Consider the following 27,222-nt stretch of genomic DNA (forward strand, 5'->3'; position numbering starts at 1 on the left):
AGAGAGATGGAGAGATGGAAACATTGATCAGGTGCTCCTGCATGTCCCCTACTGGGGATCGAGCCTGAACCCTAGACATGTTCCCTGACTGGGAATCAAACCAGGGACCTCTTATCTTATAGGTGGACTCTCAACCACTGAGAAACACTGGCAAGTCTGTAAGAGAACATGGTTAATGCCTGCCTGGAATAAAAACCATTAATCCATTCTATTTTATTTTATTTAAAAAATATATTTTATTTTTTTACAGAGAGGAAAGGAGAGGGATAGAGAGTTAGAAACATATATGAGAGAGAAACATCGATTCAGCTGCCTCTTGCACACTCCCTACTGGAGATGTGCCCGCAACCAAGGTATATGCCCTTGAGTCCACAGGCCGACATTCTATCCACTAAGCCAAACCAGTTAGGGCTATTCTATTTTATTTTAAATATATATTTTTACTTAGAAGTCTTAGGGTACATTTATAAAATAATTCTTCAAACTATATTAAACTAGAGGAATTTTCATGCACTGGAGGAGGGGGGTGGTCCCTCAGCCCAGCCTTCTCCCTCTCACAGTCCAGGAGCCCTCAGGGGCAGGAGGCAATCTGACGATCAGGGGAAGGCAAATGCCCCTGTCACACTTTTGTTGCTGCCACTGATGGCAGTGCAAGCCTTGGCCAGCCCTGGTTACCTGAGCCTTGGGTGGCCCTGGGTGGCTGGGCAGCTGCCATTCAAGGCTTGACTGCACCTCAGGCTGGCCCTGGGTGACTGGGCAGCCACCATCTGATCCTTGCCTGTGCCTTGGGCCAGCCCTGGGTGGCTGGGCAACCCATGTCTGAGGCTTGCCTGTGCCATGGGCCGGTGCTGAGTAGCTTGGGGGCTGAGGGGACTGGGCACCGCCATCTTATGGCTGTGGGTGCTGCCATCTTTGAGAGTGTGATATTCAATTAGCATATTCCCTCCTTATTGGCTGTGGGTGCTGCCATATTTGAGGGTAGGGCAGGCAATTAGCATATTCCCTCCTTATTGGCTGTGGGCACTACCATCTTTGCGATGGCATGAGGGTCAATTAGCCTATTCCCTCTTTATTAGGTAGGATGTTAAGGCTATGACTATTTATATCAGGGGTGGGGAAACTTTTTTTCTGCCAAGGGCCACTTGGATATTTATAACTTCATTTGCAGGACATATAAAATGATTAACTTAAAATTTTTATTGCTATGAAGAAAGCTCCTAGATTTATTGAATTTTGTGTCCCACCTGTGGTTGCCTTGGCAGGGCCAAACCAAATGATACACCTGGCAGACCAGATGGTCCCCACCTCTGGTTTATATAAAAACATCTTAAGGTTAAGACTGTTTACAATATTTTTTCCTTTTTTTAAAATATATTTTATTGATTTTTTACAATAAAGAGAGGAAGGGAGAGAGATAGAGAGCTAGAAATGTCGATGAGAGAGAAACATCGACCAGCTGCCTCCTGCACACCCCACACCAGGGATGTGCCCGCAACCAATGCACATGCTCTTGACCAGAATCGAACCTGGGACCCTTCAGTCCGCAGACCGACGCTCTACCACTGAGCCAAACTGGTTTTGGCTATTTTTTCCTTTTTATTGAACATATTGGGGTGACACAGATTAACAAAATTATACAGGTTTCAGGTGCACATTTCACAAAACATGACTACTTACATACTAATTTTATTTTCTGAATGAAAAGAACACTGAGATGGTAATACCTGCAAGGGCTCTTGGACCTGGCATCTTATCAGAATCAGTTACTTTCTGTGGATACACACAGCTGTAATTCATACAGGCTAATAATGTGTCTATTTGAGATGTTTGGATATCTTCTGGATGGTACAGGGGTAGAAATGCAACATCAATTGCTCTCTCATGGTTCAGACCTGTTAAAGAAAAATGACATTTATTAAAATTTAGTGGGTTAGTATATGGTACTAATGAAGCCAAGTTGCTGATTTGATCCTAACATATGCCAAATAGCTTTGCACCTGCAAAGGACAGTTTGAGCCCTGGCCAGTGTGCCCAGTGGTTGGAACATCAGTCCACGCACTGAAGGGTCGAGTGTTTGATTCCCAGCCAAGGGCATGTGCTTGGGTTGCAGGTTCATTCCCCAACTGAGTCTGGGCATGTGTGGGAGGCAGCCAATTGATGTATCTCTTTCACATAGATGATCTCTCTCTTTTTCTCTCTCTCTTCCCTTCTCCCCCACTCCCTCCCTCCCGCTCTCCCTCCTTTCCATGCTATCCTCCGGTGAGGATGAAAAAAAGACACTTTGAAAACTGTGGCCTAAATTCTTAGCTGTGCAAACATTTATGAATACATGCTATTGGTTGAAAGAGGAAGACGGTTCAGTGCAGTCTTTCACCACTGCTGGAAATAACATTACAAAAAAATTTCCCTACTAATGAAAGCTTGAAGGTTAAAATCTTAATATGCAGAGAATGGCCTAGTCACATAAATGAAGACTTGTATAGTGCTTTTTTCATCATTCATGAGAAGACTATTGGCTCCCTTATTGCATTTGGACTTAAGAATACATGGTATGTTATTGTGTGGTATGGTGTGGTATGGTGTGGTATGGTATGGTATGGTATGGTATGGTATGGTATGGTATGCACCATAACTAAGTCTAATCTGTCCTCAAATATATAAATGTCAGTAACTTACTCTTAGGGCTATAAGAGGCTGCAGTAGAAAAGAGGCTATAGGGGACTAACCAAACTGAATCCTGATCTATTACTGTCATCTTTTTACATTTAGGGTCAATGTCATTTAGGGTAGAAAAAGACTTCCTAGAGGCAAGGGTCTGAAGGATGAATAGCTTTTAAGTAAACAGGAGGGTATTTCAGGCAGGGAATGGAGTAGCCAAAAGTATAGGCCACAGTAAGGAGCCCACTGCGGTTGAAGCAAGGGTAAATACACAGAGCAAAACTGTATGAATTCTATCTAGTTACCCAAACCAGAAACCTGGGAACTATCCATAACTCTTTCCTTTCATTCTTCCATGATATTTGTCACAGAGTCCTATAGATTCTATGACCTTAATATCTCTCCTATTCATCCTTACAATGATTCTTAACTTCTTAGTATGACACAATGATGTGTAAACAAAGTCCTTCCTGTTGAGCTGTAAATTAATCCAGAAATGCAAGTGCATTATTTGCTTTTTATGGGCAAATGACACAAAATGCCATAGCTTTAATGTAACATATGACCAAGGGCTAAAGATTTGCAAGGAATTACTAAAATTTGGTTTTCACAAACTAAAATAGCCATGTTATCTAGAATTTACTGAGGATTCCAACTCAGTATTACAAGTATAGCTACCTCATGAATCTTAGCAATGCTGCAAAACTCTTGTAAATGTGCACATTCTGGTGTCTTATTTCCTTGATGCTAAGATTAAATTTAATTCTCAGATATACCTTCAATTTAATAAGTATTTTATCTTATTTACTTAGTTTCTTAAATGATTTCAAAGAGGAAGGAAGAAGAGAGATAGAAACATCAATAATGAGAGAGAATCATTGATTGGCTGCTTTCTGCACACACCCTATTGGGGATCAAGCCTGCAACCAAGACATGGGTCCTTGACCAGAATCGAACCTGGGACCCTTCGGTCCACAGGTTGATTCTCTATCCACTGAGCCAAACTGCTCGGGGCTAATAGGTATCATCCTACATAATAAAAGAGTAATATGCAAATTAACCACCACTCTGCTACATCCACCAGCCACACCCACCAGCCAATCAGAGTGAGTATGCAAATAAACCCAACCAAGATGACTACAGCCACAGAGAGCAGGAGGGAGTCTTGGGTTTCCCAGGCAACAAACGAAGCCAATATTTCCGCCTGCTGGAGCTGGCCTAGGCCTCCAATCAAGGCTACAAAGTTTCATTTATAGAAGGTAAACAAATCCAAACAGAAATGGTTGTAGCCACAAAGCAAGCAGGAGGCTTGGCTACGCTCCAGGCTACAAAGTTTCAATTGTAAAAGGTAAATAAATTCCAGATACCAGGGCCTCCACTTGGGTCGCCAGGAGGCATGGCTGGCCTGTAAACCACCACAGGCCCCTTGCTCAGGCCGCCCCATACCCCAAGAGAACCCCCATCCTGATCCAGGACACCCTTCTGGCCTCCACCCATGCACCAGGCCTCTATCCTAAATAATAAAAGTAATATGCAGATTGACCATCATTCCAATACACAAGATGGCTGCCCCCATGTGGTCAAAGATGGTTGCTCCTATGTGGATACAAGATGGCTACCACAAGATGGCCAGCAGGGGAGGGCAGTTGGGAGGCACCAGGCCTGCAAGGGAGGGCAGTTGGAGGGGATCAACCCTGCAGGGGAAGGCAGTTAGAGGTGAACAGGCTGGCAGATGAGGAAAGTTGGGGGCAAACAGGCTGCAGGGGAGCAGTTAGACATCAATCAGGCTGGAAGCGGGGTAATCAGGCTGGCAGGCAGAAGAGGTTAGGGGCAATCAGGAAGGCAGGCAGGAGAGCAGTTGGGAGCCAGCAGTCCTGGATTGTGAGACGGATGTCCAACTGCCCGTTCAGGCCAAATCCCATTGGGATTGGGTCTGAATGTGCAGTTGGACATCCCTCGAGGGGTCCAGATTGGAGAGGGTGTAGGCTGGGCTGAGGGACACACCTTAACCCCTGAGCACGAGTTTTGTGCACCGGGCTTCTAGTACCTAAAAATAGACAAAGAAGTAAATTGACTGTACCTCTGCTATGCCCACAGACAATCAGAGTGAGTATGCAAATTAACCCAACAAAGATGGCGGTTGATTTGCATATGTAGGCGCCCAGCAGCCTGGGTCCTGGGAACTTTCTTGGCACCCAGGTCTCTCTGAGGTAGTGTGGGTCCTGAGCAACCTGGGAAGGGCCTGAGCTGGGGGGCTCCTGCCCAGGTCCCAAGTCTGGGCCAGAGGCTTGTGGCCTGGGTAGGGGCAGAGCCAGCGATTAGAGGGAGCCAGGGGTCCCCTGCCCAGACCCCAAGGCTTTAGGTCTTGGCAGGGGCGGAGCTGGTGATTACAGAGGAAACACCTTTTCTGACCACTCATTGGCTAAGTTCCCTGTATGCCACTGGTAATATTCTTAGTAACTTGGGTATAAGAATCCAAAAAGTTGATCTAGGCTTTTTCCACCACACTCTTGGAGAGAAAAACGAAGGTCCAATGCTGGAGGGCTAAGAAATGTCATATCCTGCCCTAGCCAGTTAGGCTCAGTGGATAATGCCTAGGCTTGCAGACCGCAGAGTCCGAGTTTGATTCTGATCAAGGGCATGTAACTAGGTTGCAGGCTCCTCTCTGGCTTGGGCCTAGGTCAGGGCTCATGCATGAGACAACCAATCAAAGTGTCCCTCTCACTTTGATGTTTCTCTCTATATTTCCCTCTTTCACATTCTCTAAAGTTCAATGGAAACATATCCTCAGGTGAGGATAAAAAAAAAAGAAAGAAATGTCATATCCTATGAAAGACTTATCTTAAAAATGCCTAAAGAAAGTTGTCATTTTTTCATGGTGAAGGGACTGGAGTCTGTGTTGATGAAAACACTTTGGTGGCTGCAGTGACTGGCAGCGGCTACAGCAGCAGGGTGATGGGGCTGGTGCTTTCCCCTGATCAGCCCAGTTGCCTCCCACAAAAGGAGGCCAGACTGTGGCTTAGGCCAGCTCCCCATGGGTAGGATATCCCCTGAGTGCTCCCAGTATGTGAGAAGGGGTAGGGTGGACTGAGAGACCCCCCACCCCAGTGTACAAATTGTGCACTGGGCTCCTAGTTTTAAATAAAAAGCAAACACTGCATTCAATGCATCTATTGACTATAAGAAGCAGTCCAACTTGCAAATATGAAAGAAAGAAAATATGCTTTGAAATTGAGAAAATATCTGAAGTTGGAAATTCTGATATTTTCAGGAAGATAGCTTTATTATCAGCATGTCATTGATACTACTTTCAGTTGATTCTTAAACTGCAAATTAAGGTGATTTAGATTATATATTATTAATAACACTAGAGACTTGGTGCACGAAAATTTGTACACTTGGGATGGGGGTGTCCCTCAGCCTGGCCTGTACCCTCTCACAGTCCAGGACCCTTCAGGGGATGTCTACTGGGGATTGGGCCTAAGCTGACAGTCAGACATCCCTCTGGCAGCCCAGGAGCCACAGTCAGACATCCTTAGTGCTGCCAAGGAGGTGGGAGAGGCTCCCATCACTGCTGCTGCACTCACAGCCGTCAGCCTGGCTTGTGGTTGAGTGGTGCACCCCCTGTGGGAGCACACTGATCACCAGGGGCCAGCTCCTTCATTGAGTGTCTGCCCCCTGGTGGTCAGTGCACATCATAGTGACCAGTCATTCCTGTTCGTTCCCCTTTTAGAGTCAATTTGGATATTACCCTTTTATTATATAGGATTTGTGATTCTTTGGTTAAAACTAGAATTCAGAGTTTTGTTAAAGAAATAAACAGGTTTCCTACATATTTTTGTTTTCTCTGAAATAGAAAACTAAGGAAACATAATTTATATGGCCTGACTTCAACCTAGCCAGAAAGTAGGACTAGATTTCCAAATTTCTTTGAACTCTAAAATATCTCATCAGGAAAAAAAAAAAAAAATACATTTTTCCCCTTCTTGCCAGAAAGAAGACATAAGATTGCTACCAAATGATAAAATTTTGGTTATTTTCAAGTACCTAGTAACACCTACTCTTTGTTTTATTTTAAATATTCTGTTTTGTTTTAGCCATACATGGTTTATTTTTCATTGTTTTTTATTCCTGTTAACCATCTTAAATCATTGAAAACAGGCAAGATATAAAACAGTATAATTCTAATATGGATTGGAAGTAGTTGGGAAGAATGATAAATTTGCCTTCTTCACGTTTGATTCTTGCTTTTATGTGATGCATAGCAAAAGCCTCAAAGTTTTACAATTATTTGAGATGTTTAATGAACCAGTAACATGTTAAAAAGAAGAAAAATATTCAATTTATGTGTTTTCAGATGAACTCATTATTTCCATGGTTAGATTTTTGTGATAGAAAGGGAAGTTGTTGCTGTAATATTTGTTTCCTAGATATAAAACTAAGACTGATAAGCTTGACCCCCAAAGACCAAGAATGCACTCTAGTGAAAAGAAGCATCTGAAATTTAGATGTAAGACTCTAACAGAGTGAATAGAAATTCACACATTTCGTAGATTATACACATGTATGTACATATTTATGTGTAAGAAGGTAGGGAAGTGGGAGTAGGAGAGAGTAAAGAAGAAAAAGGAATTTTGATAAAGGTCAAAGTAATTTATTCCAGTAGTCCAGATGTAAAAATCTATGATTTGCAATTTCTTTTAGGCATTTAATTAATTTGCCAATGATTTTTCCTTATTCTTTCATTTTAAGGTAACAAGATCTTTCTTTAAAACACAAATTCAAATAAAATGTTTTCCTTGACTTTGAAATTAGTTCATTTTGGCTAAAATTTTATATTATTAATAGAAATATTTTTATGTAGATTTCACTCATTAAAAACAAACTTAAAATAAATATATAAAATGTATTGATTCCTTTATAATTCTATAAATTCTGTAGCTACTTCTCAATTTTAAACAAGCTGAGGAAATTAGCTTATTTTCCTTATTAGACATGGGATGTTTATTCAGTAGTTTTTTTCTGTTCAACCTGAGTTACTTGAGAATTTTATTTTCTTCAGGGCTAAACAGACCCATGTTTATAGGAGCATCTATTGATTGGTACCCTTTTCTCTTTAACCTACATTTTAGTTTTGATGGTTCAGATGCTCTGAATAAGAGACAGAGAATATGGGCAAGAAAGTGGTGGCTAACAGAGAACAGAAACAGTTTTAGAAGTAGTCGGTCTGGGATTAGGAAAGTTCCCTAGGTTCCTAATCTTTTCCCCCCAAATACTTTCCAAGGACTTGCCAATGTTTAAAAGCCCACAGTTAGAGCTTAATGTATTCCAGAACTAGTGCTCTATTCCTTTGGTTTGAACCAAACAAAAGCGCTCCTTGAGCTTAATTTTTTTGTGAGAGTACTTCATTTTTTTTTTGAAGCAAAACACTATCATCTATATTTAAAATATATTAAATGAATAATACCTAAAGGGAAAAACAGTTAACTTACCTAGGATGGTTATTTCAAAATGTCCAAGACTTTGGGCACTCTTAAAATCACTAAGTTTTGGGGGCCTTTCTTCTGGTGCTAAGTATTTTGCAGGCTGACAATTATACTGCTGAATAAGAAATTTTTTGTGTTCGAAAACAAATTTCCGTGGAATACTTTCAGGATAAACAAAGCTGTAATGTAGGTGATCTCTTAAGCCAAACTTTTTCTCTCTCCACAGTTGACTTTCCCACCTATGAGTTAGAGTTTTTCTGGCTTTCCATTTAATACCAGTGCTTGCATTTTCTCTACCTGTTAAAGACACAATAAGATAAATACAATTGACCTATAAATTAAGCAAATCAAGCCAAAAAGAGAACAAAAAGATTAAAGAGGAATGGTTTAAGTAACTTTAAAAAATCTAACAAATACCTACAAAATGTAGATTGAATATCTAAAAGATAATTCTTATTAAAGTGAGGAAAGAACTAAAATTACTTTCAAAATAAACTTTTATTCTAAACTTTAGAATCTAAAGTATTAAAAAATAATATTATTTCCTCTGTTAATGGCTTTATGGATATTTGTTAATTATCTTCTTTATATTTTTTTCTGTATTTTCTAAATGTTCTTAAATAAACATATATTCCTTTTATATTCAGTGACAAGTTCAAGATAAAACAAATTCATGAAAGTAATAACCTTTAGAGATGGAACCACCACTCATTATTGGTGGAATTTAAGATTAAAACAATATTTTGTTCATCTTTGCTAAAAGTAGTCTGAACAAACACAAGACAGTCTTTTCCTTGCATATCACTCACCTTCAAAAGGACCATTCATTTATATGATACCTCTTTCAGATATAAATGACATATGAAAAACAAAGAGGGAACTAAATTGAGATGAAAGACTGCTTCAATTCTAGATTGTTCTCTAACATCAAGTTAATTTATCATTTATGTAGTTTATCTAACACAGTTTCTAAGGCAGAATATAATCTCTCCCCCACACATTATGACATTCATTCATTCAGCAACTAATTATTAAGCACCTATTATGTACTAAGAAATTTAGTACTGTGCTAAGAAATTTTGTGAAATACAATTTTAATTGAATACTATACCCTGGAAACTGAAGATATATGGTAGAATAAGAAAAAATAGATTTGGAACAAGAGCCTTATGTTGTCAGTTCTACTAGCTGAGGAAAGCTGACAGCAACTCTATTTCAAAGTTTACCATGGCTGCTGAATTGCTTCCATGCAGGCTGCTTATACCTTGCTGTTTATTTTTACCCTAGCATTAAAAAACACACAAACAAACAAACAAAAAACAACACAACAGCCTTGATGAGACAGAAAGGAGCATCAATAGTAAGGTTTCAGTTTGATTAATATACTACTTTTGCTTTCCTAACTTTATTCCATATTCTTAGACTACTTTTTGGGTACTTTAAAAAATATATATTTTTATTCATTTCAGAGAGGAAGGGAGAGGGAGAGAGAGATAGAAACATCAATAATGAGAGTGAATCATTGATCGGCTGCCTCCTGCATGCTCCTGACTGGGGATCAGCCTGCAACCAGGGCATGTGCCCTTGACCAGAATCGAACCCGGGACCCTTCACTCTGCAGACTGATGCTCTATCCACTGAGCCAAATCAGCTACATTTTGGTTTCTTAAACCTCACAAGAGACTTACTAAAATTTTATTACAAGATAAAATACTAGATTAAACTATAAGAAAAGATAAAGAAGATGAACACACACTTCTTACCAGGAATTTAAAATACTACAATATTACAAGACTCTTTAAACTCAAAATTCAGTTGATGAATTCATTTAACATCTCATAAAATGCTTGACAACAAAAATATTAAAATATTTAAGCACACATGAAAAGGAAAGGAACCAATCAATGCCAACAGAAAAATTCAAAGCTAATAGTATTAGACTAAACTGAAAATTGGGCAACGATTTAATATTTTTACTTTCTAGAAATAAATATCCCCTCCCTAAACTAATAAAAGTACATAATTAGAGCAGCAATAAGTAGCTATGACAATGACCCAAGTTATATTGTGTGTTCATGATTGACTTGTTAAAAATATATTATGCAAAGAACAAGTTATAGGCTATTCTAATTTTTAAAAATTAAGAAATTACATTTACCTTATAAAAAAAAACTATGGTTGACCCTGGCAGGAATGTCAGAATATTTTATATGCTTATTTTCTTTTTTTTTTTTAGTGTTAATATTAAGGATTGGCAAGGTATAAATATAGTAAAAATTCCTGTGAAAAATCATGCTTTTTAATTTTTTAATTTAGTAACTTGGGACTGTACTTACCTATTCCAATTATATGTTCATAATCAATACAATGTGTATAAATTTAATAAAAGAGGTATTTGTAGACACTGGTTATCAGCAGCAATATTTTAAAGGTAACAATTAAGAAGCAGACCAAATACATTTATAGTTCAGGTTTTTCTAAAAATAAGAATATTATGAACTAGAATTATTTTATTTTTAGCTTGAATATTGTTAAAATTGCCATAAGAAACACATTATCTTTTTAAAAAATATTTTTATTGATTCTAGAGAGAGGGATAGATAGGTAGACAGAAACATTGATGAGAGAGAAACATCTATCAGTTGCCTCCCACATGCCTTCTACTGGGGATCGAGCCTGCCTGACTGAGAATCAAACAGGTGACCTCTTGGTTCATGGATTGACACTCAACCACTGAGCAACATAGGCCGGGCCATATTATGTTTTTAAGCCTAAAGCATGATTATGATACAGGTTAATTATCTAGAAAAATTATACTTTTGTTTAAATATATATGATTATATAATGTAATTATAATGGTCACTATTATTTTAATGATTCATTTTACCCTTCTTTCCGTTGAGAGCAGATTTATAGTTAAATGAGAAAATATTCAGGGGAAGACCACATTTAAGTTGTGAGGTAAAAAAGGACACAGTATACATGCTTGCATGCAGCAATGGTGGTTTTTTTTTCTTCACAAAACCTACTCTGAGCATGTCATTATGTAGATAAGAGTTATAGGCAGGGGTATATAGAGGCATGGGAGAGGGAGAGGAACTATTTTCATTTTCTCTTCCTCTCTTGGTTCCACTGACCCCAACCCTGGAACAAGATCTATAAGAAAATAATAGGATAGTCCAGTGATAAGTTCTATAATTAGTACCAAATATATAACAGACTTTTTAAAGAGTTGTGTAAGTCAGAGGTTACCTGCAATGTCTTATATTTCAGTAGCACTGTTACTGTTTATTGTTAACATTCAATGTATGTTTTATTTATTTATCTAAGTTATCAGATATAAATGATAAAATGTTCAACTTTGTAACCTTGAAAAAAAACCAGCACTATAAGTCCACACTCACAAATGAGTCTTTTGTGGATAGTAATTTCCAAAACTATTATGAAACATAGCTGGGAATACATCAGTAACCATGTTAACACACATAAAACTAATTCATTCATTAAAATTGCAATATAATAAACAAATAGGACTATATCAAACTAAAAAGCTTCTGTACAGAAAAGGAAAGCATCAACAAAATAAAAAATCAAGCTACTGAATAGAAGAAAATAATTGCAAATCATATGAGTGGTTGACATCCAAAATATCTAAATAACTTATTCAACTTAATAGCAAACCTTACCCCCAAAACAATCTGATTTAAAAATGGGCAGAGGATCTGAATAGACATTTTTCCAATGAAGACATACATATGGCCAACATGGAAAGGGTCTCAATATCACTAATCATCAGAGAAATGCACATCAAAAACATAATGAGATATCGCCTTACATTGAGAATGGCTATTATTAAAAATATAAGAAATTACAAGTGTTGGTGAGGATATAGAGAAAAGTGAACCCTTGTGCACTATTGGTGGGAATGTAAATTGGTGCAGCCACTATAGAAAACAGTATGGAGTGTCCTCAAAAAAGTAAAAACACAACTACTGTATGATTCAGCAAATCCACTTCTGGATATTAATCTAAAAAAAACAAAAACACTAACTTGAAAAGATAGATGCAGCCCCATGTCTATTGTAGAATTATTTACAACTAGAGGCCTGGTGCAGAAATTTGTGCACAGGTAGGATCCCTAGGCTTGGCCAACCATCAGGGCCAATCTGGGCCTTCCAGCCTTCCTTTCCCGGTTGCTGGTTGCTGGCTGCTGGCTGGGGCCTTCCTTTATTCTGCGCCGCCCCCTGGTGGTCAGCACAAATAATGAGCAATCAAACTCCCAGTCTCCTGGTTGAACTCCTGAGGGGACACTTTACATATTAGCCTTTTATATAGATAGATAGCCAAGATATAGAAACAACCTAAGAGTCCATTGATGGATGAATGGATAATGAAATGTGAATGTATATACATATATATATATATATATATATATATATATATGAAATATTATTCAACCATAAAATATAACAAAATCTTGCATTTCCAAAAACATGAATGGACCTTGAAGGCATTATGCTAAGTGAAATAAATCAGTCACAGAAAGAAAAACACTATTATGATATCACTTATATGTGAAATTAAAAAAAAAAAAAAAACCACAAGGAAAAAAAACTGAGTTTATAGATACAGAGAACAGATTAGTGAATGCCAGAGGTGAGAAGTGAAATGGGTGAAAGTGGTCAAAAGGTATAAATTTCCAGTCATAAAATAAGTCATGGGAACAAAATGTACACAGGGTGACTACAGTTAATAATACTCTGCTGCATATTTGAAAGTTACTAGGAATGTAGATCTTAAAATTTCTTATCACAAGAAAAAATGTAAATATGTATGTATGGAGACAGATGTTGACTTATTGTGGTGCACACTTCACAATATATACAAATATATAATCATGTTGCACACCTGAAACTAATATAATGTCATATGCCAATTATAATCAATTTTAAAAATATAAAAAAATAAGGAATGTAAAAGAGCTTTGTAGTTTAGAAAGAACGATTATAACCTTCATTAGCCACTTCCTGAGAAACTATCTTGTAACAGAAATGCCTTTGGAGGCTTGGCACACTAACTTTTTGTTGTTGTTGTTAATCCTCACCAGAGGATATTTTTTCATTGGTTTCTAGGGAGAATGGAACAGAGAGGGAAAGACAGAGAGAAACATCAATATGAGAGAAACACACTGATTGTCTCCTGCAGGCGCCCTGACCATGGAGGAGCTTGCAACCAAGGTACATGCCCTTGACAGGAATAAAACCTGGGACCCTTTGGTCTGCAGGCTGACGCTCTACCCACTGAGTCAAACCGGCTAGGGATGGCACACTAACTTAATAAGGTTTGGTCTCTAGCCATGAATGGGGATGTTCTTTAAAAAAAAAAATAATTACAAACACTTAATTATCAGTTTCTTTGAGATCTGTCTGAAATAACTAACAATTATCAGTAATGTTTTCTATATTTTTAATAGTCAAGAAAGAAATGTAGAAAAAGAGAAATGAAATATAAAGGTAATTATCCATACTGGGACCCTTCAGTCCACAGGCCAAGCTCTATCCAATGAACCAAACTGACTAGGGCATATTTTCCGGTGTATAAGACGACCTTTGAAACGAAAAAAAGTCAACCGAAAATCGGGGGCAAAAGACCAAAATTGCACAAAAATTACCTGCAGATCTTGACGGCAAAGTAAGTCTTTTCTTTGAAGTGAGGGGTAGTCTTATACAGTGAATATAGGCCTAAACCTATGTTTTAACTGTAAAATTAGGGGGTCGTCTTATACGCCGGAAAATACGGGTAAATATAAATTGCTTATCTCATATCACTATTGCTACATTATCTTTCCTTTAATATATGTATGGTATATCCTTGGTCTCTTATTTATATTCAAATTTTAATATAAATTTGCTTAAGTGTGTCTTTTACATGCAGCATATAACTAGGTAAATTTTTATTTATTTATTTTATTTTATTTAAAACATTTTTAAAATAAATCTTTATTGTTCATATTATCAAAAATGTTCCTCACTTTTCCCCCCTCCATTGTTCCCCTCCACAAGGTTCCCACCCCACCCCCACCCTCTGCCCTTTCCCAACTCCCCATTGTCCTCGTCCATAGGTGCATAGTTTATGTTCAGTCTCTTCCCGCACCCCTCACTCCCCTTTTCCCTGAGAATCGTCAGTTCACTCCCCTTCCATACCTCTGATTCTATTATATTCACCAGTTAATATTGTTCATCAGATTTTTTAATTCCCTTGGTTTTTAGATTCACTTGTTGATAGTTATGTATTTGTTGTTCATAATTCTTTTTTATCTTTATTTTCTTCCTCTTCCTAAAGAACCCCCTTTAGTAATTCATATAATTCTGGTTTGGTGGTGATGAACTCTTTTAGATTTTTTTTATTTGTGAAGCTCTTTATCTGGCCTTCGATTCTGAATGATAGCTTTGCTGGATAGAGTATTTTTGGCTGTTCATCACCCTGAATATTTCTTGCTATTCCCGTCTGGCCTGCATGGTTTCTGTTGAGAAATCAGCTGACAATCGTATCGGTGCTCCCTTGTAGGTAACTAACTTTTTCTCTTGCTGCTTTTAATATTCTCTCTTTGTCTTTTGCTCTTGGCATTTTAATTATGATGTGTCTTGGTGTGGTCCTCTTTGGAATCCTGTTGTTTGGGGTTCTGTGCACTTCCTGGACTTGTAAGTCTAATTCTTTCACCAGGTGGGGGAAGTTTTCTGTCACAATTTCTTCCAATATGTTTTTGGTATCTTGCTCTCTCTCCATCTTCTGGGACCCCCATAATTCTGATGTTGGTTCGCTTGAAGTTGTCCAAGAGGTTTCTTACATTATTTTCAACTTTCTGGATTCTCTTGTCTTCTTGCTTCTGCAGAGGAGTGTCTTCTGGCTCTTTATATTCCAAATCTTTGACTTGATTCTTGCGATCTTCCATTTTGTTTTTAGGACTCTGTATAATATTCTTTATTTCAGACGATGTATTCTTTATTTCTAGTTGATCCCTTTTCATATACTCATAGGTCTCATTATTTTATCGGCCTTTTATAGGAAATTCTTGAAAAACCTTGTAACCATGCTTTGAACTCTATATCCAGTTGCTTTTTGTCCTCCATTTCTTTCGTTTGTGATCTGTTTCCTTGTCTCGGCATTTTCGTAGCTTCCGTGAGTTGATAGGGTGGCTTTGTGTGCTAAGGTGTTCTATATGGTTCAGTGGGTCAGCCTCCCAGTTACCTGAGGTGGACACATTTGGTGCACCCCTTTGTGGAGTGTGTGTATAGCCTTATTGTAGTTAAGTTTTGATTCTTGTTGGTATCACTAGGAGGAACTGACATCCTGGCCAATTGGTTGTGAGGATCAGCTGTGTCTATGCTGGGAGACAGCCTTATTCGACTAGACTTGGAAAATTGCAAAAGCCTCTGTGTTCAGCTTGGATGGGGCAGAGTTTCAGGGTGGAGCCTAAAGCCTTGGCTTCCTGTGAGCCCCAGCCTATGAGGTTCCTGAGTCTCAGTGTTCCTCAGTGTCCTTTGGTACTCGCTGCAAGCACCTCTGAGAGAAAGGTGCCCTCGAGTTTCGCCCGCTACCAGACAATCTAGTCTCTCCCCCAATGAGCCCAGAACTGGGGTTCAGTGCAGTTGGAAGTGGGGTTGGAAGTGGAGTTCAGTGCAGTCCGGAGCTTTTGTCTCCTTCCCACTAGGGCAATCCAGTGGAACAGTCAACAGTCCATCCTCTGAGCGCAATGTGCGTGCCTCTGGGACTCTGCCTTTTGCCGCTCCTCTGAGTTTCTGCCCTACAGCCTAGATTCCCTCTTTATGAGCCTGGGTCCCCAGGGTCTCGCCTAGAACTGGGGTTCAGCACAGTCTGGAGCTTTTATCTCCTGCCCGCTAGGGAACGCTAGCCAGACACTCAGCCGCCCCCTCCTCTCCAACTCCATCCTCTCCCCACGAGCGCACCACACAGTATCTCTGTACCTTAGGCTTTTACAGCTCCTCTGATTTTTCTTCTGGTTTTCTCTTTCCTTCTAGTTGTAGAATTTCCAGTCAGTCAACTTTCGTGTAGTTCTGGATAATGTCCATTTTGTATTTTAGTTGTATTTTTTTGAAATTGTTATGTGAGGCTGCAGTTAGGTGTTTACCTATGCCACCATCTTGGTTTTTCTCTGAGATTATCTAACTAGGTAAATTTTTAAAGCCCATCTTTGAAAGTTTAACATGTTTATATTTATATTTTAATTGTTAATGTATTTAGAATTACTTTGGTCATGTTATTTTGTATTTTAAATATAGTTTTCTCTGCTCCCCACCCATTTTTTCTGCCCTATCAAATTATCATAATTCTCCTTATTTTCTTGTTGCTTTGGAAGTTATACCTTCTATGCCTGTTCTTTCTGCATGCCATTAAAATTTTAACTTTTAAAAAATATAAATCTTTATTTTTCAGATTATTTCAATAGTTTCTCCTCTCCCCCCACCCCTATAGCTCCCCTCTACCCAGTTCCCACCCCACTTTCTGCCCTTATCTCCCCTGAACTGTCCTTATCCATAGGTGTACAATTTTTCTCCAGTCTCTTCCTGTAACCCCATACCCCTTTCCCCCTGAGAATTATCAGTCCACTCCCTTTCTATGCACCTGATTCTATTATATTCACCAGTTTATTCTGTTCCTCAGATTTTTAATTCACTTGATTTTGGGGTTCACTTGTTGATACGTATTTGTTATTCATAATTTTTATCTTTACTTTTTTGTTCTTCTTCCTCTTCTTAAAGAATACCTTTCAGCATTTCATATAATACTGGTTTGGTGGTGGTGAACTCCTTTAGCTTTTTCTTATCTGTGAAGTTCTTTATCTGACCTTCCATTCTAAATAACTTTGCTGGGTAGAGTAATTTTGGTTGTAGGTTCTTGCTATTCATCACTTTGAATATTTCTTGCCATTCCCTTCTGGCCTGCAAAGTTTCTGTTGAAAAATCAGCTGACAATCTCATTGGTATGGGTGCTCCCTTGTAGGTAACTGTGTTTCTCTTGCTGCTTTTAATATTCTCTCTTTGTCTTTTGCTGTTGGCATTTTAATTAATGTGTCTTGGTGTGATCCTCTTTGGATTCCTGTTGTTTGGGGTTCTGTGTGCTTCCTGGACTTGTAAGTCTAATTTTTTCACCAGGTGGGGGAAGTTTTCAGTTATTTCTTCAAATAGGTTTTCAGTATGTTCCTCTCTCTCTTCTTCTGGCAGCCCCATAATTCAGATGTTGGTATGCCTGAAGTTGTCCTAGAGGCTTCTTACGCTATCTTAAACTTTTTGAAAATTTTTTTCTTTTTTCTTTTCCAGTAGAGTGTTTTTTGCTTCTTTGAGTTTCAAATGTTTGACTTGATTCTTGCGTTCCTCTAATCTGCTGTTGGGTCTCTGTATAATATATATATTTTTTTATTTCAGTCAGTGTATGTTTAATTTCTAGTTGGTCCTTTTTCATATCCTCGAGGGTCTGGCTAAATTTATCAGCCTTTTCTAGGAAATTCTTGAAAAACTTATAACTGTGGATTTGAATTCTATATCCAGATGTTTGTTTTCCTCAATTTCTTTCCTTTGTGATCTGTTCCTTTGTCTCCGCATTTTTGCTGCTTCCCTGAGTTGGTAGGGTAGCTTTGTGTGCTAGGTTTCCTGTATGGCCCAATGGATCAGCCTCCCCAGTTACCTGAGGTGGACACTCTTGGTGCACCTGTTTGTGGTCTGTGTGTACAACCTTGTTGTAGTTAAGTCTTGATTATTGTTGGTATCACTGGGAGGAATTGACCTCCAGGCCAATTGGCCGTATCAGCTGTGTCTACGCTGGGAGAACTTCTGTGCTGGAGAAAGCCTTATAGGACCAGACTTGCAAAATTGCAAAAGCCTCTGTGCTCAACTTGGATGGGGTTGAGTCTCAGGGCTGAGCAGAGTCTTGGCTTCCAGTCAGCCCTGCCCTTGCGCATGCACCTCCAGACCTCTGCCTTCTGTTACTCTCCTGAGTTTCTGCCTGACAGTCCAGATTCCCCCAGGCTCGCCCAGAACTGGGGTTCAGTGCAGTCAGGAGCTTCCAATTCCCTTTCACTAGGGAGAGCTAGCAGCAATCTCAGCAGTCAGTCATTTCTGTGTGCACTCGTGTGGAAGCTTCCAGACCCCTGCCTGCCATGACTTCCCTGAGTCTTCGAGTCTCCCTGTGCCTTTCTCTCTACCTGACAGTCCAGCTTCCCCCCATATGAGCCTGGGTCCATGGGGTTTCGCCTGGAACTGGGGTTTAGTGCAGTCTGAACTGGGGTTCAATGTGGTCGGGAGCTTCCTTCTCTCTCCCATCAGAGAATGCCAGCCAGGCACCCAGCCACCCTTCCTCTCTGTGCGCATGTCTTCATACCTCAGTTCTTTGCAGCTCCTCTGATTCTCCATGTGCTTTCCTCTTTCCTTCTAATTGTAGAATTTCCACTCAGCCAGCTTTCCTGTGGTTCTGGATGATGTCCATTCTGTCTTTTAGTTATAGTTTTGAAATTGTTGTGTGAGGCAGTTTAGGCATTTACCTATGCTGCTACCTTGGTTGCTCCTAAAAATTTTAACTTTCACGTCTAAATTTACTATGTCTATAGTTCATGTTCCCACCTATTTTATTTTAAATTGTATTTTATTTTCACTTTGTTTCCAATCTCAAGAAACTATTTATTACTGTAGTTGTTTTTTTATGAATTTTATTTTATAGTTTAAAGATATTACAAATAGTAGTACATATATCTCCTTTTTTCCCCTATTGACCTTCCCCTAGCCTACTCTACCTCCTGGCACATGCCCAGACCCCACCCCCCTAGTGTCTTGTGTCCATTAGTTGTGCTTAAATGCATGCATACAAGGTCTTCAGTTGATCTCCCCCCATCCCCCCCCAACGCAACATTCCCCAGCCTGCCCGCTGTAATTTGACAGTCTGTTCAATGCTCCACTGCCTCTGTATCTATCATTTTGTTCATCAGGTTATAATGTTCTTTATTATCCATAAATGAGTGAGATCATGTGGTATTTTTTTTTCATTGCCTGGCCAATTTCATTTAGCATAATGCTCTCCAGTTCCACCCATGCAAATGGTAAGAATTTCTTCTTTTTTTTATACCAGCGTAGTATTCCATTGTGTAGATATACCATAGTTTTCTAATCCACTCATCTGCTGATGGGCATTTAGGCTGTTTCCAAATATTAGCTATTGTAAATTGTGCTGCTATGAACATAGGGGTGCATATATCATTTCTGATTGGTGCTTCTAGTTTCTTTTTTTTAAATTTCTCTATTGATTAAGGTATTACATAAGTGTCCTTATTCTCCAGTTATACCACCTCCCATTCATGCCCTTACCCCCTGTTGTCTGTTTCTATTGATTAGGCTTATATGCATGCATATAAGTCCTTTGGTTGATCTCTCCCTCTTACCCGCTACCTTCCCTGAGGTTTTACATTCTGATTGATGTTTCTGTCTCTAGACCTATTTTTGTTCATCAGTCTATGCTGTTCATTATATTCCACAAATGAGTGAGATGATATCATATTTATCTTTCCCTGCCTGGATTATTTCACTTACCATCTCCATCACATTGTTGCAAATGGTAATAACTCCTTTTTTAATATAGTATAGTACTCCATTGTATAAATGTACCACAGTTTTTTAATCTATTCATCTGCTGATGGGCTCGTAGGCTCTTCCAAATATTAGCTATGGTGAATTGTGCTGCTATGACATAGGGGTGCATACAGTCTTTCTAATTTGTGTTTCTAGTTTCTTGGGATATATTCCTAGAAGTGGGATTACTGGATCAAATGGGAGTTTTACTTTTATTTTTTTGAGGAAACTGTATACTGTTCTCCAAAGAGGATGCATCAGTCTGCATTCACACCAGCAGTGCACAAGGGTTCCTTTTTCTTCACATCCTCACCAACACTTGTCCTTTGTTGATTTGTTGATGATAGCCATTCTGGTAGGTGTGAGATGGTATCGCATTGTCATTTTGATTTGCATCTCTTGGATAATTAGTGACTTTGAGTGTGTTTTCGTGTCTCTTGGCCTTCCTTCTGTCTTCTTTCAAAAAGTATCTATTTAGGTCCCTTGCCCATTTTTTTATGGATCGTTTATCTTACTTTTGTTATATTGTATGACTTCCCAGTAAATGTTGGAGATTAAAGCTTTATCAATGATAACATTGGCAAATATGTTCTCCCATACAGTGGGCTTTCTTATTGTTTTGTTGATGGTTTTTTGTTTTGCAAAAGCTTTTTCATGTAGTCCCATTTGTTTATTTTCTCTTTAGTTTCCATTGCCCTAGGAGCAGTATCAGTGAAGAAATTGCTTTGGAATATGTCTAAGATTTCGCTACCTATGAATTCCTCTAGTATTTTTAAGGTTTCCTCTCTTATGTTTAAGTCCTTTATGCATTTTGAGTTTATTTTTCTGTATGGCGTAAGTTGGTGGTCTAGTTTCATTATTTTTGCATGTATCTGTCCGATTTTTCCAACATCATTTATTGAGGAGACTGTCGTAACTCCATTGTATATTCGTGCCTCTTTTGTCAAATATTAATTGACCATAGTAGTTTGGGTCTATTTCTGGGTTCCCTATTCTATTCTATTGGTCTATATGTCTGTTCTTGTGCCAGTACCAGGCTGTTTTGAGAATAATGGCTTTGTAATACAGCTTGAAATCTGGTATTGAGATCCCACCTACTTTTCTTTCTCAGGATTGCTGCATCTAGTTGGGGTCTTTTTTTATTCCAGATGAATTTTTGGAGAGTTCTTTCTAGGTCTGTGAAATACATGGTTGGTATTTTAATGGGGAGTGCATTGAATCTATAGATTGCTTTGGGTAGTATGGAGATTTTAATGATGTTGATTCTGCCAATCCATGAACATGGTATGTTCTTCCATCTGTTTACGCCTTCCTTTATCTCTTTTTTCAGTGTCCTGTAGTTTTCTGCATATAGGTCTTTTACCTTCTTAGTTAAGTTTATTCAAGTATCTTAATTTTTTAGGTGCAATGGTAAATGGGATTGCTTTCTTAGTCTTTCTTTCTGTGAGTTCACTATTGGTTTATAGAAATGCCATAGCTTTATTGGCATTAATTTTTTATCCTGCTAAATTGACGAATTCATTTATTAAGTCTAATAATATTTTGATGGGATATTTAGGGGATTTTTATGTAAAATATCATGTCATCTGCAAATAAGGACAGTTTTACTTCTTCTTTTCCAATTTGTATGCTTTATATTTCTTCTTCTTGTCTAATCACAATGGCTAATATTTCCAGTACTATGTCAAACAGGAGTTGTGAGAGTGGGCATCCTTATCTTATCCCTGTTCTTATGGGAAATGTTCCATTTTGTATTGTTCCAAAGTTCACTTAGTCTCTCCTCCTGGTTTTTGTTTTGACCATTGAGTATGATGTTGGCTATGGATTTGTCATATATGGCTTTTATTATGTGAAAGTATGATTCTTCTATTCCCACCTTGCTGAGAGGTTTTGTCATGAAAGGGTGTTGGATTTTGTCAAATGCTTTTTTTTGCATCAACTGATATGACTATGTGGCTTTAATCTCTCAATTTGATTATGTGATCTATCATGTTTACTGATTTGCGGATATTGTGCCATCCTTGCATCCCTAGGATAAATCCTGCTTGGTCATGGTGTATGATCTTTCTGATGCACTGCTAGAGCTGATTTGCTAGTATTTTGTTGAGGATTTTGGCATCTATGTTACTGGGGCATATTGGCCCATAATTCTCTTTCATTGTGTTGTCTTTATCTGGTTTTGGTATTATCATGATGCTGGCTTCATAGAAGGAGCTTGGAAGTATTCCTTCCTCTTGAATTTTTTTGGAATAGTCTGAGGAGTATAGGTTTCAGTTTTCCTTGAAAGTTTGGTAAAACTCTCCTGTAAAGTGGTCTGGCCCTGGACTTTTGTTTCCTGGAAGCTTTTTGATGACTGCTTCAATTTCTCCCATAGTTATTGCCCTATTGAGATTTTTAGATTCTTCCTGATTGAGTTTTGGAAGGTTGGGTCTAGTAATAAGTAATGTCGTTTTTAAACATTCGTTTAAAATCTTGCTTGGCGTTGACTTGTATTGACCTAACCTTCAAACACGTGGTATCTACAGAACGTGTGAAGTGCAATTAACAAGTTTTGCTTGAAAAAGTTTGTGTTTGGTTTGGTTTTTGTTGCAGAACTAGGCTAAGAAGATGGCGGATGAAGAGCATATTCGGCACTGCATGCTTTACGAGTTCCAATTAGGAAGAAAAGCAAGTGAGGCTGCAAAAAACATCTGTAGTGCTCTTGGTCAAGATGCAGTTAGCGCCAGAAAATGCCAGTGTTGGTTTGAGGAATTTCGCGAGGGAAATTTTTCGTTAGATGACAAGAGTGGTCGAGGCCGTGTGTCCAATTTTGATCAAGAAGCTCTTCAAGCTCTTTTGGTGCAAAATCCTCAAATTACCCAACAAGAGCTTGCGACAACTTTAAATTGTTCACAAAAAACAATTTCCAATCAATTGCATGCACTTGACAAAGTCCAAAAGTTTGGAAAATGGGTTCCTCATGAGTTGACCGACAACAACCGTAATCAAAGAGTCACAATTTGCAGTTTGCTCCTCTCTCGTCAAAACCGTTTGCCGTTTTTAGAGCAAATTGTTACCGGAGATGAACAATGGGTGCTGTATGTTAATTTGAAAAGGCGGCCTCAATGGTTGGACAAAAATGAGGCTCCGCAGCCCACGCCAAAACCTGACTTGCATGCGAAAAAAAGTGATGCTGTGTGTTTGGTGGAATTTTAAAGGAATTCTTCATTATGAACTTTTACCATCTAACCAAACCATTACAAGTGCAGTGTATAGTGCCCAATTGGAAAGGTTAGCCCAAGCTTTAAGAGAAAAAGAACCCGTGCTGATTAATCGGAAGGGCGTAATTCTTCACCACGATAACGCACGACCGCATACTGCAAGAATCACTGCTGAAAAACTGCGCCAGTTGGAATGGGAAGTTCTCCCTCAACCTGCATATTCTCCTGATATTGCCCCTTCCGATTACCATTTGTTTCGTTCTTTGCAAAACTTTCTTCTTGGAAAAAAATTTAATAATGAAGAATGCCTCAAAAATGCATTGACCGAATTTTTTGCATCAAAATCACAAGAATTTTACAACAGAGGGATTAAAATGCTTCCTGAGCGTTGGGCACAAGTAGTAGAAAACAACGGCAACTATATTGTTGATTAAATTTTGTTGTATTGTTTAAATAAATTCAATTTAAAAAAAAGTATTAGAAAACGACATTAATTATTACTAGACCTAATATTTTTCTAGGAATATGTCCATTTCCTCCAGGTTGTCCAGTTTGTTGGAATAGAGTTGTTTACAGTATTTTTTTTTAAACAATTCTTTGTATTTCTGTGGAGGTCTGTTATTTCTCCTCTTTCATTTCTGATTTTGTTTGTGTCTTCTTGCTTTGATTCTTGGTAAACCTGGCTAGAAATTCATCAAACTTGTTTATCCTTTCAAAGAACCAGCTCTTGGTTTTGTTCATCTTATATATTGTTTTTTGTCTCTAATTTATTTATCTCTGCTCTGATTTTATTATTTCCTTCTTTCTACTTAAGATGAGCTTTTCTTGTTGCTCTCTTTCTAATACTTTGAGTTGTAGGGTTAGATAATTTATTACTATTGTTTTATGCAGTAGGCTTGTAGAGCTATGAACTTCCTTCTCAAGACTGTTTTCACTGTTTCCCATAGTTTTGGATTGTTGTGTTTTCATTGTTGTTTGTTGCCATGATGTTTTTTTTATTTCTTCTTTGATCTCTCTGGTATCTCAGTCATTGTTAATAGCATCTTATTTAGACCCCAGGTGTTTAATTTTTTTAGATTGTTTTTATTACAGTTGATTTCCAGTTTTATGCCATTGTGATCTGAGAAGATGCTTGATATGATTTCTATCTTCTTGAATTTGAAGAGACTTTGCCTGTGACCCAATATATGGTCTATCTTTAAAAATGATGCATATACACTTGAGAAGAATGTATATTCTGTGGCTTTGGGGTGAAATGTTCTGAAGATATCAAGTAATTCCATCTGGTCTAGTGAGTCTTTTAGGATCGATGGTTCTTTGTTGTTGTTTTTTTGTTTAGAGAATTTGTCCAATGGTGATAGTGGGATATTAAAACCCCTACTATGATTGTATTGCTATCACTTTCCCTCTTGATATCTTCCAGAAGTTTTCTTATGTATTTGGATGCTCCTGTATTGGGTTCATATGTTTTCCAGAGTTATTTCTTTATTTTGATTACTCTCTTTAGAATTAAGAAGTGGCCTTCCTTATTTCCTTTTTGTCTTTCACCTTGAGATCTAATTTGTCAGGTATAAGTATTGCTACTCTAGCCTTTTTTTTTTTTTTCCATTTCCATGAAAAACCTTTTTCTATCTCTTCACCATCAGTCTGTGTGCATCTTTTTTTCTGAGGTGGGTTTTCTGTAGACAGAAGATATATGGGTCATGTTTTCTTATCCACGGAGTTACCCTATATCTTTTGAATGGGGCATTTAATCCATTTACATTCAAAGTTATTATTGATAGATACTTGTTACCATTTACAGAAGACACTTTAGCATTTCTTACAGTGCTGGCTTGGTGGTAATAAACACCCTTAGTCCTATTTTTTTTTTGTCTGTGAAACTCCTGATTTGATAGCCTTGCTGGGTACAGTATTTTTGGATTCAGACTCTTCCTTTGCATGACTTTGTATATTCCATTCCATTCCCTTCTGACCTGATGTGTTTCTGTTGAGAAATCAGTTGCTACTCTGATAGGGGATCATTTGTAGGTAAGTTTCTGTCTCTGACTGCTTTTAAGATTCTTATTTTGTCGTTGGTGTTTTATAGTTTAATTATAATGTGCCTTGGCATTGGTCTTTTGGGTTTCATTTTGTTTGGAACTCTGTGTGCTTCTTGGATTTGTTTGAGTTTTTTCTTCCCTACATCAAGGAAGTTTTTGGCAGTATTTATTCAAACAAGTTTTCTATTCCTTGCTCAGTTTCCTCTCATTCTGGCTCTCCTATTATGCAGATGTTATTCCATTTCATGTTGTCCCAAATTTCCTTTAGGCACTCTTCCTGTTTTTTAAGTTTTGTGTTTTTTTTTTCTCTAGATATTCCTCTGCTTGTGTATTTTTTCCAACCTTGTCTTCTAGTTCAATGATGCAGTCCTCTGCTTTTTGTAGTCTCCAATTGATTTTTCCTATTGAGTTCTTTATAGTAGTGATGTGGTTTTTCATTTCTTCTTGGTTTTCATTTCCTTTTGGTTCTTACACATATTGTTGAATTTGTCTTCCATTCTTTCCAGCCATCTTATATCCATTTTTATGAATTCTTTCTCTGACATAATGCTTGTCTCTATTTTGTTTACTTCCTTTTTTTTTTTTTTTTTTTTGGTGATTTCTCCTTTTCTTTCATATGAGCGATGTTTCTTTTTCTCCCCATAATCTTTCTTCTCTGGGTGTTCGGTTATGTATTTCTCTCTCTCCTGCATTGTTTTAAAGGCAGAAAAACAATACAAACAAGGTACAACGCACAAGGCACTGAACTCAAATGTATTAAGGATACTAATATCTCCAAATAAAGGTGACCACCAGAGAAAAGAGAATTAGAGAATAAGAAAGAAAGAAGAAATAGGAGTGTCAAAATGAAATTGAGATAATGAAAAAAATAGGAGAAAAGAAAGGAAATAAAAAAGAAGAGAGGAAAAAACTATTTATATGGGGAGAAAACTCCAATAGAATAGGCACTAATCCCAACAAATGTAAGTAACAAATACTTAAAGATGAATGCAAACTATGAACATCAACTAATATCAAGTGAGGTGAGGAAAATCAGAAGCAAAAAACAAACAAAAAACAAAACAAAAAGTGAAACAATCTAACAAACAAGCATAAAAAACCCCCAATATAATCAACAATATAAACAACAACAAAAAACAGAAAGAAAAAAATATTGAGAGTGAAGCAAGAGAAGAGAGGGGTGTGTATGGACTTACAGCAGAGGATTGGAAATTAGATATATAAGTAGGATGAATATATAACAGGGGGTAAAAAGAAGGAATAGGGAAAATCTAAAGCAGGAATAGGGTAAAAGAAACAGGACAACAATAGGGGAAAAGATAGGAAGAGACTGATAGCATAAAGGTAAAGTTGAGATAGAGTAAAATGATGGTAAAGGAAAGATGACAATAGAATGTAGGACACTAATCCCAAATAAAACAAAGAGAAAATAAAATGTTACTAAAAAAGGGGTAAAATAGTAGTAGTAATAATACTGGTTAAAAATAAAAATGTAATAATTAAAAAGGTAAAATCAAGTGAGGGAAAAAGAAAACAGTTTCTTAGTAAAAGATAAAAATAAAAATGTGCGATAGTGAAGGTCATTCACTTCCTCTACTGTTCTGTTTGGCATGCCTGTTTCCTAGTCAGGACAGTATTAAAGTTTCCTGTATTCCACTGCTCCTCAGTGTTTTAAGCCACAGTCCTGATTTTCAAGCAGGCAGTACTTCTTTGTTTCTTATACTCCTTTGTGTTTACACAAAAGTCAATTTGTGATTCAACCCCTGGGTGACAGTGTTTTTTGATTGACCTTTAGGTCTATAAATCCTCTCTAGCTAGTGCTTAGATTTTGTTTTCCCTGTCACACTTAATACTGATTTTGGGGAATGGGCTGCCCCAGAGCTGGTTCTCTGATCATTATTCCCCACTCTGATCCCCAGGTTCCAGAAAAACAACTTTGCCCTGCAGTCTCTTAAAGTGTCCCCAATTGGTGATCCTATGTCCTGGGTTTAGTAATCAAAAGCAAGGATTTAAAGAGAAAAAAAAAAGAAAATGAACCAGAATAAGTGTGCGAACTTACAACTTTTATCCTCTGGAGCTGCATACAAGTCTGTGTAATCTTTTTCCCCCCCTGGCTCTAAGCAGTTGGCACACTCTTAAAATTTTTAGGCTGCACTTTTTTTAAAAATATATTTTATTGATTTTTTACAGAGAGGAAGGAAGA

The 27,222-nt window shown here is 37.9% G+C and overlaps 2 protein-coding genes across 2 annotated transcripts in view; one reads left to right on the forward strand and one right to left on the reverse strand.

Annotated features, from left to right (window-relative positions):
- The window catches only part of MORC4 (MORC family CW-type zinc finger 4), a 737,287-nt gene that overhangs the window by 457,765 nt on the left and 252,300 nt on the right, over positions 1-27,222 (forward strand). The window lies entirely within an intron of this gene.
- Positions 1-27,222, reverse strand: part of RADX (RPA1 related single stranded DNA binding protein, X-linked) — a 69,722-nt gene that overhangs the window by 10,264 nt on the left and 32,236 nt on the right. The window contains exons 12-13 of the mRNA XM_084870451.1: positions 8,151-8,441; positions 1,725-1,892 (exon numbers count right to left, since the gene is read on the reverse strand). Coding sequence (XP_084726577.1) covers positions 1,725-1,892; positions 8,151-8,441 — 459 coding nt within the window. The remainder of the gene's footprint in view (positions 1-1,724; positions 1,893-8,150; positions 8,442-27,222) is intronic.

The sequence above is a fragment of the Pipistrellus hanaki genome (genome assembly GCF_964339955.1).
Source record: "Pipistrellus hanaki genome assembly, chromosome: X".
NCBI lineage: Eukaryota > Metazoa > Chordata > Mammalia > Chiroptera > Vespertilionidae > Pipistrellus > Pipistrellus hanaki.